General features: G+C 38.1%; 1 protein-coding gene across 1 annotated transcript in view; it reads right to left on the minus strand.

Moving 5' to 3' along the window:
* LOC145663820 (unc-112-related protein-like) overlaps positions 1–17,872 on the minus strand; it is a 250,900-nt gene extending 233,028 nt beyond the window's left edge. The window contains exon 1 of the mRNA XM_081729912.1: positions 17,047–17,872. Coding sequence (XP_081586038.1) covers positions 17,047–17,188 — 142 coding nt within the window. The 5' untranslated portion in view covers positions 17,189–17,872. The remainder of the gene's footprint in view (positions 1–17,046) is intronic.
* Between the last annotated feature and the right edge of the window lie 514 nt (positions 17,873–18,386).

Here is an 18,386-nt window from a genome sequence, read left to right on the forward strand (position 1 = left end):
CGAGCTACATTTTAGTGCCTATTTTTTAATTTTTAGTGCCTATTTGCCGGCCTATTTCCTAGGTTTTTAGTGCCTAAACATCCGGTCTCTAATAATGAGTATTTATCAACGTTTAAAGATATACATGTCTTTACACAATGTACTCCAATAATAAATACAGTTTAAATGTTATCACACACCGTTTGAGGACTTTTCGTGATGCGAAAAAAATCTGATAACTTCTAGGTAAAATTAAAAAGAAAAAATCACGGCGTAAATTTTGAACATACATGAACATAACCATACGAGAAACTTTTCAAGAAGAGACCAGAAAACCTTTCCGAGAATTGAAACTAGAAAAAAATTCGTGACTTTTCGAGACGAGATTAGGGAATTGTATTTCTCGTCTCGTCTCCTAGGTAATATTATTGAAAGGCACGCGCATTTCCCGCAATACATCTTAATATATTTTGAATGCAGTTCTTAAGGCATTCTGACAATCTTAGCATCTAATTATCCATACGATATTCAATCAATAGGTCCACGTCTCATATAGCCTCGCTGCTCAACGGGACGTTAAAATCAACTCAACTCAATGGGTGGACATCGTAAAGTTCTTAGTCATTCATTTGCCTGTTTTTACTCTAAATAAGTTGTGGGAGAATACTTCATATAAACGCTCTAGATGTTTTCTTTAGCATCCCTTAAGACTGTCCATACACGAGCGCTATCTTACAGATTAAACTAAACTAACCACACCTAAAACTGGAAGCTGAATAGACGTAGAGAGATGTTTATTAAGTGAGAAAGGATTTATATTTAATTAGAAACGTGATACGTTTAAGTGCAAAGCACGTAAAATCCTTGAAGAACTTTTTCTTTATTTTTTTTAAGAAGTCCACACCCACGATTAGAAGAGAAAAGGAGAAGAAAACGTTGGGCTGACACGCTATCACAACACGAGCCAATTACTGTAATAAACAAAACTTAAAAATAGCAACGTTCGTGATTTATCTTTAACTGTGTTATATTGACTTCTGGTTATATTAATTCTTTCCTCAGAGGAAGGAGTCGAAAGCAATTGGTATTTTTATTTTATTGCCTCCTATTTGGCTACGAGGGTTACATTGTCCTTGGATCACAAAACATTCCAGGTTCTGCTTTACCTTCAAGGCAAATTACATTTACGATTTTTATATTAAAATGCTACGTTTATATGTTTGTCTCCAAACCTTTCAACAACGAGATCTCGAAAAACCACAAGGGTAGAAAACCTGCCGTTTTCGCAGGTCGATTCCAAATTTTTGTGTAGATTCTCCAGTTCTAATTGAATATTTAAAAAACGTGGCTGTTATTTATTACATTTTAAGGGGTACACTGGAAGTGTTGAAATTGTATAAAAAAAGAAGAAGTATTATACCCTAAGAGTTATATATTTCAACAAAATATAGTTGTATACAGGGGTTGTATATCTCTCAGGCGTTTGTTTTATGGCCAAATGATAATGAAAAACGAAGGATAACGATTCTCCAGTCTAGGATGAATCTTTATAGTTTCTAGTGTTTTGAAATATGAACACTATATATCACATTGCGAGAAGAAAGAAAACACTGATCATACATGAATTAGAAACTCCAATCGGAAGTAGGGTCAAATCTTGCAAACGGTGAGAGATATTAAAAAAAAAAAAAAAAAAAATAATCGAAACAATCTCCCCTTTATGGTACCCCTTGTTGACTTTTATGAAGACATCTTTCACTTGCATCTGTAAAGGGGCATGTACAGATGTTGTGAGGAATGACAAGGAGATTCATGCTTGAATGTGAATGATGCGCTGTGTAGTGAGCGCACGTTCAGCTAGTTCTTTTTAAAAACTGAACTTAAGCCCGTTACCAAATGTTATAGCAGAACAATAGCATTTGCTATTAGGAATTATGAAGAATATTTCTGGGCTTTCGGCATCTATGGAAATTTTAGTTCGTCATGTATGAAGGATGACATTCCTTGATAATCATGCTACACGGACAAGTGGGGAAGGAAGGAAGCGGCATGGAACCTGTGTATTACGCATCATTACGGCAATTGCCTGGTGTGAATAAGGGAAACCTAACTCAAGAAGGCTAGTTTTAAAGGATTTTATTCCTTTCCGACCGAGTGTTCCCACCAGGAATCGAACCGGAGACCGCTCGCACCAAAGGCAAGAGCGTTAGCGACTACGCAGCTGGATAACACTGCTTGAAACATACAAATGATGGCTATTAAAACACCTAACATGGAATGTAAAATTTCAATGCTACGGAATAAGCTGATGTTGTCCTTGCACATTGAAGAAAAGTAGTTGGCGAACACTAAAGTCGATTAGCAGCGGTTGCAGAAGGCCGAGCAAAATGATAAAACCAGATGTTGCACTCGACAAAATATGTGATGTCACCCAACAGCGACGACCAAGAATGGTATTGTGTTCAAGGAGTTTTGTTAACAGCTACGACCGACTTTCACCTTTTTCTCTCCAATCTCTTACGTAACTGCAGTTGGCCCGTGGGCGACCAAGGCCTCATGGCGGTCGCTTAGCAGAGGAACAACAAAATATTAGAACTCACAATCTCCAGACCAGAAGATGACTTTTCCAAACAACATAGAAACATTCCGTCTGTTGAAATCTCGAGAAGACGTCCTGCTTCACAACTCGCAAAAATGTTAAAAATAACATACAGTGTAACGAAGTAACGTTCAAATATTGCGCAACCGTAATAAATGATTGTTAAAATGTTTATTGAACTCTGATTATTCTAACAGTTTTTTTCTTTTATTTGTTTCGTCCCACCGCCACAGTCGCAGCAAAGATGAGCGTATTTGTATTAACTTGAACGTACTCATAAACCAGTTCACCTACCGCACACAACTTCTCAATTTTTTTCTCATAACCCGGATGCAGCGTAGATGAACCATATGGAACAATTTCCTGTGATTAGACAAACAAATGTGGAGATAATGCCCGTGATTCAGTGAATAATTGCATCTTTCTACTTAAGTTTATTGATTAAGCGTAGCTGAACGATAGAATTTTTGTTTCTCAATCCAGAGTTCCAAGTTCGAATCCATTAGCCGGTCATATTACTGACTGAAACCTTACCAGTTTTCTTGCTATCAGGCACGTAGCCGAGGGGGGGGTCCGGACCCCCCCCCCCCCCTTCGAGACCAGTATGAAAAAAATTAAGGAAGGATGAAACAAAATGAGATGAGAAAAAGAAGGATCAGCGTTAAAAATAAACTACAGGAAGCTTTTGGTTACTCTTTCTTATGAGGAAATTTGTATTACTTGCAATACATGGTGGCGAGGTGAGCGAGATATCCTGGAAGAGTCAGGGAATTTGAAATTTCTAGAAAAGTTACGGAATTCTCGGAATTTCTGCTACTACTCAGGGAGATTTCAAGCTTCCGAAAGCATAGTTCCGTTGTGTAACAGCGTGGATATTTTTTATCATAATTTTTCGTCACTACTGCTCCTTTAGTCTGTCATTTGGAACAGACAGTAGTTGACGGAATAATAAAAACAAAAAGTTATGTGGAAAGGAAGTTCTGTTAACATTTGATTCAATAGAGAAAGGAACGCAGATATTGTTAAATATTCAACAAGACATTATTGAGTATGTACTTTAATAGTGAATATGTACTTTTTATAATAGTTGAGGTCATAATGAAAGGAAAATTGTTATATTTGAATAAACAGAGGAAGGACGTAAATATTGTATAATCTTTTTCAATACGTTTATTTATTATTTTACCCGAGATTTCTTCATAGTTTGTTATTAAAATACTTACCAACATATCCTCATTTTATTGTTCTAACAAACCAATACCGGTATATGTTGTCAGTAAAATAGTTTAGATTGATCGAGCTTTTGGGCCTTCAGAATTTCATATCACGCCCCCCCCCCCCCTTACGAAATCCTGGCTAAATGAACCAGTATATGTTCCAGTAAAATAGTTTAGAATGATCGAGCCCCTGGTGTGATGACCACAGTATTTCATGTCACGGACCTCCTCCTTCACGAAATCCTGGCTACGTGCCTGTTGCTATTACCGACAGGTGAATACTCTGATGGTACCTTAAGGTGTATATATATATATATATATATATATATATATATATATATATATATATATATATATATATTAGTTTACCGGCCTACGATTATGCCTTTTAGGCTAAGGGAGAAGATGATTAAGGCAAATGAATGATGATGGAAAAATTGCTGGAATGGGATCGACCCTGACATTCCATGACCAAAGTTCCAGCATTCCCTGACCATTGAATAATTAAAAAAAAAGAAAAGAAAAGAAAAGAAAGAAAGAAAAGAAAAGGAAAAAAGAAACCCTCGTTTTTATCTTCCCCCACAGCTAGCCTTATTCTCTCTCCACTTCTGCTTCTTTACTCCAAAAGGATATAAATTTACAAACATTATGTATTAGGCAGATATTACACTTACTATTTGATAAATTCAGTAACTGAAGAATGGACCTAAATAATTTTTTTCCTGACTTCCCTTGACCAGTCCACCATTTCCCTGACTTTCCCGGATAAATTTTTACTTTCCTGACTTTCCAAAATGTGGACACAATGGATCGTGGGAGGAAACGGGAGTACCCCAAGAAAACCCACGGACACGATGTTGTCCACCACAAACTTACTTAGACGGGGATCGAAGTAGGAATCCCACGCACCAATGGTAAGCACTCTACCACTGAGCCACCGTGCCTTAAGGTACAGAACCTAACCAACTGCCATCTGAAATTTTCTTTCCAGTATCCATTCACGGAAGGAAGTCCCGAAGAATAGGGGAATTCCCTCTTTTGATTTTGCTGATTTCGCACTCTGCATCCATTGTTACCTTATATAATGATGGCTAAACTATTCAAGTATATCGTAGGCCTGCAACAGAGGCCATGCAAGTTTAACAGCAGAACACCATTAATAGACTTCCTGCAAAAAATCCACATTTCTCACACTTAGAATTTAAGGAAGTATTTTATCCTCGTTAGTAGCGTGATATCAAATAATTCCAATTCATGCGTGTGATACAGCCGTGCAAAAATAATTTAAAGTAACGTAGTGTTTATGGCATTCTTCTGATTACTTAAGAGAAGCTGTCCTTGCACAGCTTCCACGCTACGCCTTTGATTTAAATCTTTAAAAAATCTTAAAACAGGAAGGCTAAGGGTATCGCTCATTTCTCAAAGCACGAAAGCTCACGTCATTGTTATTAACTTCCAAGGATATTCACACTGTTACAACGAAAAATAATACGCTGATCTCCCCACATCCTATCCCTAAACTCAATCGTCTCTCTTCCTGATTCCCTTTCTTCCCTCGACCGTGGCTCCAACAGCTGTAAAGGGGGAAGAAAATCTCCGGCCATCTGTGGATCTCCTTCTGTCTTCACTGCTGGAAGTGGAAAATCCTTTAACCACAGATGGACCGGGAGAAGTTCATTCAATAGCCTTACGAGCTTTGGTAACCAAGAACAAGCGACATTGTTGCACACAACAAAGAAAAGGTACAGCAAATAACAAATACCAAAAATAATAGATTTACAATGGACAATATAGGCTGCAAACTATTTGACAGGAGAGTCCATCAAAATGTAGAAAACAGTACATTTGATTTGAAATGTACTGTGTATAACGTCTCAATATCCCACTTATTATTATATACTTACTCCTGTACAAGAGAAATGAAAGTTATAATCAGTGCTTTTTTCTTAAAAAAAAAAAAAAATCTTTTAAGTTTTATGTCCCACGGTTATGACAGCTGGGTTAAAGGAGACGGTGATGAGAAACGCATGGAATGGTGGAATGAAGATAGTGGGAGGAATCGAACCAGGGACCCCAGGCACCAGAGGCGAACGCTTTACCAATGAGCCAGCGTGGCTCCTCTTTCTATAAAAAGAAAAAATGTGCACGTACTCACATGTTATTCTAGTATTTCCACTTTTTTTTCTTTCTTCTTTTTTTCATGTCCACCGACATATATTCATCTCTCGTTTCATTTACGAAGTTGTTATTGTAGGCACTTGCAGGCTACAGAAACTCTGCGGCTATTGAATAAACTTTTCCCGTAATTTCTAAGAAATGAAACTTTAAGAACGGTACTGCGTAGCATTGTAATAATAATAATAATAATAATAATAATAATAATAATAATAATAATAATAATAATAATAATAATAATAACGTTCCTCACTGTAGCCGAATGATTTTGTAGCGGTTTACACGAAATACGACAGTTTAAAAAATTGAAATCTTTCAGTTCTACGTCCCAAGATAATGTCCTTTAGGCTAAGGAAGACGTTAATTAAGGCAAGTGAATGATGATGATGATTATGATGGAAGAATCGTTGGAATGAGAATGTGGTAGGAGACGGGAGTACCTCGAGAACACCCACGGAAATGATGCTGTCAACCAGAAACTTACTTGGTCGGGGATCGAACCAGGGGCCGAAAGGTAAGCTCCCTACAACCAAGAAACTGTAGCCCCCTACACGACAGCTAAATGCAAACTTTTGCATCTATGTATATAAAAAGCTTTGAAAATGATCCATCGTAATATTCCACAGCCAAAAGAATGGACAGCGACTTGTAACAGTTGAACAAACAGGATGTTATAAAGAAATAAATAAAATTACAGAAAGAATGTGGTTGTTTCTGTTTGGTGCTACTTTTAAATTTGAATGATTTCAAACGTTTACGGGTCGCAATTTCAAGTGACTTCAAAGGAATGTTGATTAGAAGCGCCATCTGTTTTGCAGAGCGTGTTTACAGTGATCAAACTGGAATTGAATCAACTAAATCTTATCTTTCATGTGTGTGCTGAATTCCTTCCTCTGTTCATCCTCTTAATTTATGGACGCATTTAACAAATTATTTTTCCACTTCTCGAATAAGATAATAAAGCAGAAGGAAAAATGGAATATATTGCATACAGTTAACAGTTGTGTGTGTACAAAAAAGAACGGGAATGTATGTCAGTAAATAAACTTCTTCAACGTAAGAATTTTCGTATTTGATCACGCGCTTCATCTGTGTAAGAACGAAATAGCGGAGCGGAAACTTAATAAGTACAAAAGGTTTATGAAAATGCGTAGAAGTTTGAAACAGCGGATGAGAAAAGCATAACATTTACTAGATGAACCTGTGCTCTCTACATAGCGCATCATTCATATAATTATGAGCATGAATCTCTGTCATTCCTCAACATCTGTACACATCCCTTTACAGACACAAGTAAAAGACGTTTAATAAAAATTTGCAAGGGGTATCATGAAGGGTCGATTTTCTTCGATTATTTTTTTCAATATCTCGCACCATTTGCAAAATTTGAGCGTACTTTCGATTGGAGTTTCTAATTCATGTATGATCAGTGTTTTCTTTCTTCTTGCATGCAGTATGAAGCAAATACATTACACATACAATTAATTATAATGTCAGTGATATATAGTGTTCATTGTTCAAAACACTCCAAACAATAAAGATTTATATTAAACTGGAGAAATAGTTATCCTTCGTTTTTCATTATCATTTGGCCATGAAACAAACGCTGGAGATATACACTAACCCGTATACAAATGTATAATGTTGGAATGCATAACTCGTAGGATATGATGCTTTACTTTACATAATATCTGTTCTTCTAGTATACCCAAAATATGTAATAAAGAAATAATGGCAATTTAAAAAAATATTCAATTAGAACTGAACAATCTACACAAAATTTGCAATCGATCAGTGAAAACAGCATCTTTCTAGAGCTTGTGGTTTCCGAGATATCGTTGTTAAAAGAACTGGCCACAAACATATAAACTTTTCTTAACCACAAACATATAAACCTAGCATTTTAATATATAGAAACGGTTCGGATTAGTTTCAAGCTTACTCCTTTAAGAAAAAACAGGATGAGAACCGTATCAACCTGACACTAGTCTTCTAAATCTTTCATGTATTCTCTTGCTAAAACTATACAGTGCAAATAAACGTAGATTGAGCTCCCGTTAAACTGTAGGTCCAACTCTCATCTGTGCTGCAGCAGCTAGAGCACGTACCATTAGAGCAAGGGTGCACCCATGGAGGTGAACCATATCCGGAACCCCCGAAAGCTTCAACTTACACATTTGCACATTTTCAATAAAATTATACTTGTTTAACAGGGAAATGATTGATGTAACACGAAAACTTGGTCTTATACTTAATCTGTACTCTCTCCCTTATAAAAACAATCTAGTTCTATCATTTTTTATGGAGTATCTTACAATTACTTATGTCTTTTCGGATGCAGAATAATATACGTTCAATATTACATAGAGGTAGTGGTTTGTAGTATTAGACCCACCCCCAAGGCCCACTCAACAAAAACTCCTGGGTGCGTGTCTGCATTAGACCACTAGTCCTGGATTCAATTATAGCTGAGAGAACACTACAGTGGTCTTTGGATATGTCCCTCGTCCTTCATAGCGTCGCTGCTGATCCATCCATACCAGCTTCTCCGTGGATACGTGGTTAGAATACAGGTAACTGGCGCAGAAGACTTGAGGCTTCTTATCAACTGGGATTATATGGATCGGATCGTCTTATGTTAAGTTGAACGTGCATGCCTCATATACTGTAGCTTCAGTGTCGAAAAGGAATATTAAACTCCAATTGAACTTAATAACGAGCTGACTCGCCCACAAAAGTGAAAGGGAATATGGTGGCTCAGGTTGTAAACCAATCACCTCTGGTGTGAAGAGTTTCTGGTTCAATCACAGACCATGAGAATTTGTAGTAAACAACATATGGTCTGTGTGGGTTTTCCCCGGATTCTCCACATTCTCACTCCTGCAATCCTTCCATAGTTCACTTACTCTGTCTCCTTTAGCCCACAGGCTACAGCATGGGACGGAAGCCTAACGATTCAGTTTCATTTTCACTCACCAAAACCATACAACCTTGAATCCTATGCGGAAGAACTTGCAATGAAATAAAATGTTTTGTTAAACCTCTCAATATATTTACAACTTAAGGATGATCGTCAGTTCGTCATCCCAGGTTAGCATGCTTGCTTTTGGTGAAGGAGACCCATATTCGATTCCCGATGAGTAAACTTATGTGGTTCAGATTCCATGTTAAGCTTTAGGTTCATGTCTCACACTCTGGTTGCTGAAAAGCAAGCTAAACAAATCCAACTTCTTAAAATATCCATCAAACATGTTTATTCAGTATTCGTTCAAGTCTCGTATTTTCTCTTCGCATACCTAAATCTTTAACGAACCAACTAGTGTCAGTGTCAAGACTCAGTTGCGCCGATTTCTCTATAACTGCGCGTACTCAGGTTTATCAGATATCATCTAACAAGTTATCAATGAGAATTTTAATACAAATAAATGGGCCGAAGCAAACTTTAGAGTGGCCTGGGTTGGGGCCGGATTAAAGGGGGCTTAAAGGGGCTGTACACCGGGTCTTCAGTTGAACGGTGGCCTCCACTCTGATCAAAATATCAACCGGTTCTCTAAATGTAATGATTGATTACAGGATTTTTCGCAACTGCAAATTGTGAAGCTAAAAGAGGATTCTGCAAACTAGCGCTTTATCAACGACAAATTACCAGCTATAATGCGACAAGAACGCATTTCCGCTTTCGCCTTATTATCAACTGAACATGAGGTGACCAGTTCTCTTGACTTCCCAGGATGTGGTAGAGGATTTCGCTAGGACGAACGCGAGGGGAAGAGACTTTTAAGGTAATATTACATTTATATAATAGAACACCTTTTCTTTTTAAGCATTTGGAAAGTTTCATTAGGTATATCATCATCTAACGCATGGCATGACTCTCCTGCTGTACTTTCACAGAAAGGCGAATTCAGCAGGGGTCACGTATTTATAGCCCCGGGCCTCCATATGGGTTAATCCGGCCCTGCCTGGGCCCCTCTCTCCAAACCCCCTAGGATCGGCACCGGATACCTTTCCCTTCTTTAACATAATTAAACAACATTGAATTCTTACACTACGAAAATTGGAGATATTTTCATGCCAATTACAACATTACTTTAAGAATAATAGTACAAAATGTCGCTAAACGTACTTTATTCCTCTATAATCACTTTTGCGAACAGTAACATATTTGTTTATAAGCGTATAAAAATGAATAAAGTGGCCCCGCGTGCCGAAGACGATAACGCTCTCGCCTTTCGTGTGAACGAACCTGGGTTTGATTCTCGGTGGGGTCGAAAAAGTGTAACGGTTTTTTCAGGCCAGCCATCTTGAGCGAGGTTTTTCCTGAATTTTCTCTCATTCACACCAGGAAAGTGCCGGGATGGCACCTAACATAATGGCCGCTTCATTTCTTCCCAAATCCTTCCTTTCATCGAATTGTGTGCTCGCCGAGGGACGTCCTCTCTCCTACACGTGACGGGCTAAATGGCCATAGATGCTGAAGAGTCCAGAATCTAATCCCCTAATCCCATAGAAGTGAATAAAATAAGCTTCTTATTTCAAAATAAGCGTTTTATTACAACTCATCCCGACTATTTTTAATCAGCCTTGAATAAGAAAATATCATGCAATGTACCTAGGTAATTTTTCAAGTTCTCACACAATTTATTTACATTCCTAAACTTAAAATAAGAAAAATATGAAGAATGGGATTTTGCACATGCAAGGTTTTGCTGTTTTAATTTGTATGCTTAAAGAATGTCTACAGAAAAAAGCTAAATAAAGAAATAAATTACCTTTCTTAGACATGTTCTTTTTTTAGTTTTTTTTTTAATTTCTTTTTCTTTCTGTACAATCTTCCAACGAATTCATTGCGCGCTTCCTCATTACAAACCTTCCATAAATCAAAGTCATTTTTTGTGGAGATTAAAAGAACCACTTCATTATTTACGAAATCTCATCGACTTGTTTTTTTCCACTTCTTTTATTTACTTTTCTAATCTTCTGAGATATGTCACCCAATAGCATGCAAAATTGGCGGGAATAAAAATACGTTGACAAATTATATCCAACCTCCTTTCCCGAATCCCTCTTCTCGTCTCAGATTTTTTTTTTTTTTTTTTTAATAACAATCAGCAAAAGCATGTCACCACACTATTTCTCACCGTGTCAAATGTTATTTATATGGTATTAATCACGTGATACAGTTTTTTTAATCAACTTCGAAAAGCAGGTTCTCAGTCGACTAGTGTATGGAGCCGTGGTGGCACAGTGGTAGAGCGTTCACCTCTGGTGCGTGGGGTCCCTGGTTCGATCCCAGTTTGCGCAAAGTGGACTTTGTGATAAACAAACACCATATGCGTAGGTTATCTCGGGGTTCTACCGTTTCCCCCCACTGTATTCATTACACCATTGAATTCATTTCGTCTTCTTTTCGACCAGTGCATATCTATGGGTATTTAATATGTAACTAGCCGCTACTATGTCTCCCTAAGACCAATTTATACTTAACCATTAACCGTCAACCATAATTACGAGAAAGGGAGTCAACCGGGTTCTATACTTAAGGTATCCTCTTGACATTCGTCTACTGAAACTGACGATTTAATTTTGGTGGAGTTTCACGCAATTTTCTTTAAAATTAGTTTAAAGCAAGGCTTTATTACCTCCCAACACCGAGGAAACAGAAAGACCAAGAGACCCTAGCTGGCAACAGGGTGTGTACGAGATTGAACATCTCTTCCAATAGAAATAGCTTTCAGAGACGAAAAATCGTTAACTCATGTGTTGTAGGCAATCCTAGCTAACAAAGACAAGACTGCTAGATGTCTTTTTATCTCTACAGAAATTATTTATCGTTGTACAAAAACCGCATTCTTCACCTTTTTCCTAATGCGGCTAGGAATATCTAAACACCCACTGTCCTATCGACGGCTTGGTTGCCTCTTTGGTACTGGCGCCAGCGGAAGATAGTCTACTTTGAAAACGCCTATACAACAAAACTAGAGTTCTTTAGGATTTAGGATTTCTGGGCTTTTGGCATCTATGGCCCATTTGACCCACGGGTCACGTATGAGGGATGACGTCTCTCGGCGATCACACTATCCAGGGAAAGGGAAGGAAGAAAGAAATGTGGAAACGGCCCAGGACCTACAAATTAGGTACAACCCCAGCATTAGCCTGGTGTGAATGAGGGAAACCTCGTTTAGGATGGCTGACCTGAAAAAAGCTTTCTATACTTTTTCGACCGAGTGCGTCCTCCTGGAATCGAACTTGGACCGCTCGCACCGAAGGCGAGAGCGTTAGCGACTACGCTACGTGGGGTCACAATGCTTTAGTTACGCCATTACACGGTATGTGCAAATCAAACTACGTAGCTAACACATATCTTAAAATATACAATTTGACATGCATTTAGTTTGGGTTGGTTGCATAACTTATAGGAGAAAATTAAGATGGAACTTTGATTAAGGTATCAGTTTCACATTTTTCATTTCGTTAAACGAAACCAGAAGTAATTTGCGTGCACCCTACTAGAGACCTGGACGGGCCGAATTTTTCGGCCCGAGCCCAATCCAGCCCGAATGTACGTAGGCCCGGAGATTGAGATTTTCGGCCCGATAAGTTTTTAAAATTCTTGGCCCAAGCCCAATAAATTTTAGAAGTTTCATTTTGTAACATTTTTCACGGGCACACTTCTTCACCGTTTGGCTTTATTCTAATTATCGTTTAACGAATGTCAATAATTATCAAAGAATTGCAATTAATCGGCCCCAGCCCGGCCCGACCTGAAGAGAAATCAGTGTCGGCCCGCCCAAGCCCGGCCCGGCCCGTGCAGGTCTCTACACCCTACCGACTCTGTTTCTATCTAGTGTTACAGTCCACGAATGCTTGAGTCGACAATGGTATGGTACTGCGATAAGACAAATTTCCATATCTGTATTCCATTTCGAGGCTTTCCACTCTGATCCTGGTAACCAATCAAAATCATTCTAGGTTTGGAACTGTGGTGCCTAAATAAAAGTGAAATCTAATCAATGGAAATCACTTTTAATATATAATAGGGTTACAGTTTCGACTTCATGTAAGAACAAACTAACTTCATAAATAGAAGTAAGAATGAACACCACATGAAACGCAGTAATTCGTTGACTAACAAGAGAAATTCCTGTTATATTGTTCTTCATTTTGGCAATATTTTCGAAAGTTGGAAAGTGGGGAGGAGATAGTACACCAATGTTTTCACAGGAATGTAGATATTACTTATCACCACGCTTAGATCCTAGGGAATTAAGTAATATCATGAAACTTCGAGCAAAGGCTGAAAATGTAACAAATTATTTTCACTTAGTTTTTTTAACTGTGTAAACCAAATACATGTGCCTGGAGTAATCGGTTGGAAAGAGACCTCCGTTTGAAGCGCGTTTGACTTTTGATGCGATAAGGAGGTCGCTGATATCAAGGCCGTTGAATTATTGATCGTTTCTTTCCTCGTCAACAGAAGATGCGTCACTTTGCTCACGGGCCATTTATCAACTGATGGATCAACAATCAAACACATTTCACTTTCTACCTCTAAACAAATACACAAACAAAATTACCAATTCTGAAAAGGAACATGCGGCAACATTGGTCTATTGCACTTTTTTCTTTCTATTTTCGTTTCTGTACACCAGTAATCTTTGTAATTGAATTACAGACAACGCACTGAGAGCTCAAAATGAAATCTTTGAGTTTTAGGTCCCACGGTTATGCTGGTTAGGCTAAAGGAGACGGTGATAAGAATGAATGAAATAGTGGAATGAAGAAAGTGAGAGGAAACGGGAGAATCTCGAGGAAACCTCTACACACGGTGTTTGCCCACCACAAAGTCCACTTGGCGCGAGCTTGGATCAAACCAGGGACCCCCAAGGACCAGAGGTGAATCACTGAGCCACCGCAGCCCTGTAAATCATATTATTGAATGTATTATGCAATGGCAAGTTCGCTGTCATTTTTCCTTCAATATTTGTGCCTCACATTAGAATTTAAGGAATACCCTCAAAGTGAAAAAAAATATTCAAGGCCAAAGCTAGGGAGAAAGGGGACAAAGTTGGCCTCTCCGCCACTTGCAACGTGACTTCCCTCTTCAAGAGTTCACTGATTGTTACATTTGTTACGCAGTTAATTTTCTTCTCTTCGCCCGAAGTTCATTTTTTATCAACACTTCATTCATATTATCATCACCGTTTTCTTTAGACACGGAGCATAAGGAGACAAACCTAAAATTACGATGAGCAAACCAAAGTACGTACGTAAATTCTTGACTGATTTGGACAGTGTGCGAATTGACCCGGATCCAGAGATCTTCCACTTGGAAAACAAAACTTTCATCCCTGGCAGGGATAACTTCCCTTTTTCCCTAGAATAGGTCCGAATGGAGATGAGAATAGTAAGAGAATAACTTTTACTTTGTAAGCAAAACTATCATTACTATAAACAAATCTTGTTTCATGATGCATAATCGTACTGAGTTTCACGTGCAATTACTTCAACATATAATTTGAGAGGACTGAGTATGTACAGGGGTGAAATTCGTCCCCCTCTCCCTGGGAAAAATATTCAATCCGTACATTGCCTCCTTTTCAGAATTTACGCTACTTACACGTGGTTGGACAGCTTAACATAGGATGTGAGCAACAAGGGCTCCCACCCTGAATAGAACCCGGGTCTACCGTCGCAAAGGGGCATAAGGTAACTAGATCATCACTACGGAGTTCGCAAGTGAAGTGCATACAGAAATCATAAACAAAAACAAATTCCCGATCATAAATTCCAGGATGATTGTTTGACTGGAGTTCCTTTTCACCACCGAGACTACACGAAACAGAACCTACTAGTTAAAGTAAGATCAAAACACCCGGGGTTGTTTCCAAGGAAGGCAACTACTAATACCAGGAATGCAATCTGGGAGTGTACTATAATCAAGCCAGTGTGATCTTCAAAATGTTTCAAGTGCAAGAATCATATTTCCATTGCAAGGTAAATATATATATATTTGAGTGATTTTTCTCTGTCACACGCAAATAAGTAAATAAAGCGTCACGTGTACATCACGTCAAGGACTTTGGTTTGTATGACGTCATTTTTCTCATGTTTCATCAACTAAGAATGAAACCGGAAGTGACAGCAGATGTCAACCACTTTCTGTTTTAAATTGATTCATGGGACGCTTAGCAGACTGCAGAAAACCGCTCTTCGCTATCTACCACCGCTTTTACTCTATGGCGATCAACGTTAAAACCGGAAACCGGTAGATCTCGGACTTCCGGTTTCCATAGAGAGTTCAAAGACAAGATTGTACCTACTCTTTGAACACTAGACTGTTTTAAAAAAATACTCTTCTCGCTATGTATCATCGTTTTTGAGGGGCCGTAGGGGTAGAGCGCTTACATCTGGTGCGTAGGGTCCCTGGTTCGAACCCTGGTTTGTGGTGGATAACATCGTGTACCTGGGTTTTCTTGGGTATCCCGTTTCCTCCCACATTATCATTCCACCAAATCTTCCAAATGAAACAAATGCAATCTGGATATTACTTCAGTAAAACAAACAGCTAGGGTCTGTTACAGTAACAAAAATGTTTATTAGTTTGAAATTGTACGGGACAGGACAAATTAGATAGGGGACCGAATTCATATTTTATACCTAGGAATCCCAAACCATAATCCTTGTCCCCAAGGAAAAATTTCAAGTTATGGCGCTGAAAGGGCCCCATTACCTTAAATAGATTAAAGCCTCATATAAGCTAAAGTCAGCTCTGAACCTAATGCATGGACTAATACCATACATCAATGGTTCTCAAACTGTGGTCCTCGTCATTGAGCTTTACCCTTTCGGTCCTTTTGGATCAAAAATTAGACCAAAGAAAAAGGACAACAATAAATAAAAAACAATTGACGTGCATGTCACACATATAGGATAATTCAGAATCTGAACAGATGTGGGTTATACAAATAACAAACGTATATTGTCTAATGCCCCACGATTATGCCCTTTAGGTTAAGAGAGACGACGATAATGGAAGAATTGGTGGAATGAGAAAGTAGGAGAAAACGAGAGTAGCCTACCCCGAGAACACACACAAACACGATGTTGTCCACCACAAATTTGGCCGAGGATCGAACGAGGGACCCCACGCACTAGAGGTAAGCGCACTGAGCCAGAGGTAAAAAAAATATACAAATGCTTAGTGGTAATAGTATATATGAGGACCCCTTATCTGTCTGTCTTCTGTGTCCTATTACCACTTGTACATGATATACAACAAGTTTTCTACGTAGTGCAATAGTAAGAAGTATCCATGTGCACAAGATATGCGATAAATCCCCTCCCCCCCACACATAGTCATAGATAAAGTACAAGGGCATTACACATGCAGATATAAAGTACAGGTACGTTCTTTTTTATTTTCGTATCAGTCGATAAGTAAATCAAAGTCGCTTTGTTACCCATTTTGTAAGTTCGTACATACTCAATGAATAATCCCAAACAAAAAGTATGAGCGTCCTGCTCCTTCGGGAACTGATGCAGCTTCATGTATATTATATCCAATATCCTCAATAAAATCAGGGTAATTTTAATTGTTAAAACACCAGTAAAGTAATTCCTCAAATGGGACAAAAGGGTCATGGCCCGTAGAACATTCGCTCATAAAAGTAATCCACAGTACAAAAAAGATCGCTGACAAATTATGGAAGCACTTCCTTAACTTATGTTTATATGACACGAGTGTACGAAACAGCTAAGATATTCTCTCCATCTTCCATTAGAACGATTTACCTAATAAATTACGGCTGAACCATATGTTCCGCCAATAGCATGCTTCCTCGTACTTAAATCAACTCATCTGGATGGATCAAGCAACAGATTACTTACTATGCAACTGATAGGGTAAGATACTGCATTCGATCACTGGACCGAGTGGGAAGGCCTTTTAAATATTGGGATGATACCTTTATATAGTTTAAAGGTCAATACGGAACAAATCAATTCATTTCAATTTAACTCCAAACATAATGTTTACATTTTAACTACGGCCTATAAATTGAGTAGGCTACTTACCTAAATCTTCCACTAGTTTCAGCATGACACCTCCTATGTGTAAATCACCTTTTACGCGTAGAGTTCTCTCCACCTGCAAATCAGTCACGAAAACTTTTAAATTCCACGACCCATCACCAACCAAATACCCGTCGGCCATCATCTTGGCGGGACAATTAATTAAATTGCTTCAACAAAGAAAACACAACTCAGAAAGGCAGGATGTCAGAGATTAGTGTACCATAAACACGTATTTTTTCACTTTTATTCACTTCAAATAAACGCTATGCAAACTTTTGAAGCGTGAAATTTTATTTTTTCACGGCAACCATCATAATGTTTTATGATGCAATATACACTGCATAAATTATTATTCGCTCCACAATGATTAAATTTTAATGTTTGTACACAAATCAAAAGTAAAGGAACACCACTGACAATTTTTAAAAAAAAATTGTTTGGAAGACCAACTTGCACACACTTTACGTCACGATGTTCTGCAGACAAATGTAAAGAAACTCGGCTGGTGCGCGCCTTCTCGGCCGAGAGCCAAAACCATGCCTGCCCACTCGGCGCAACGCCCCCTCTGTGAGTCTGCCTTTAGCAGCGTTTGCTAGAGCTACGAGGTTTTCTTCGCGTACTAAAGTTCAGTGTTTAGCCTCATGTCACTATCAACTTAACCACATATTCGCCATGTTTCATAACAGCACGCGTTGATCAAATTAATCCAGCCATTCCACACTTCCTCAGATTTACGGATACAGATAATACAACAGAAACTCTCAACAAGAAAAAAAAAATGCTCTTAAAAAAATGAAACTTCGCTCTCTCATTCGGCAATCGCCGTAAAAGGCAGTGAACACGACATGAGATGTAGTGGAGGACCTGGCTGGTTTACATTCTTATAAACCTTTTATTATGTTTCTGAACAAATTTAGAATTTTTTTCACATTGTATTAATAAATTACCAAATATGCTATCTTTCTTTATCTTGAAGTAATGAAAGTTTCTGTCTTTAAAATAAGTTTAGTTTGTGTTTCAAGGATGGCTATCCCTTCAAACCTCTCGTAAACTTAAATTGAGTCTAAACAGAGTTGCCAGACATCCGTTTTTTACCACACGATTATAATAATTTTCCTTTCTCGAACGGTGAACTGTCCGTCTTGACCGTAATGTGCTAATGAAGTTTCGTATCACCTTTTTGTTTGTATTATAAGAAAAAAAAAATATGTTTTGTACCAATATTTTTTGTATTTTAAGCAAAAAAAATGTTTTGTATCAATATATTTTTTTTCTTTTTCTGTATTTTGGGCAAAAAATGTTTTGTTTTGTAGGCCTATCAATAATTGTTTATCTCCTAA

Source organism: Thermobia domestica, chromosome 11, assembly GCF_964235325.1.
Source record: "Thermobia domestica chromosome 11, izTheDome1.hap1.1, whole genome shotgun sequence".
Classification (NCBI taxonomy): domain Eukaryota; kingdom Metazoa; phylum Arthropoda; class Insecta; order Zygentoma; family Lepismatidae; genus Thermobia; species Thermobia domestica.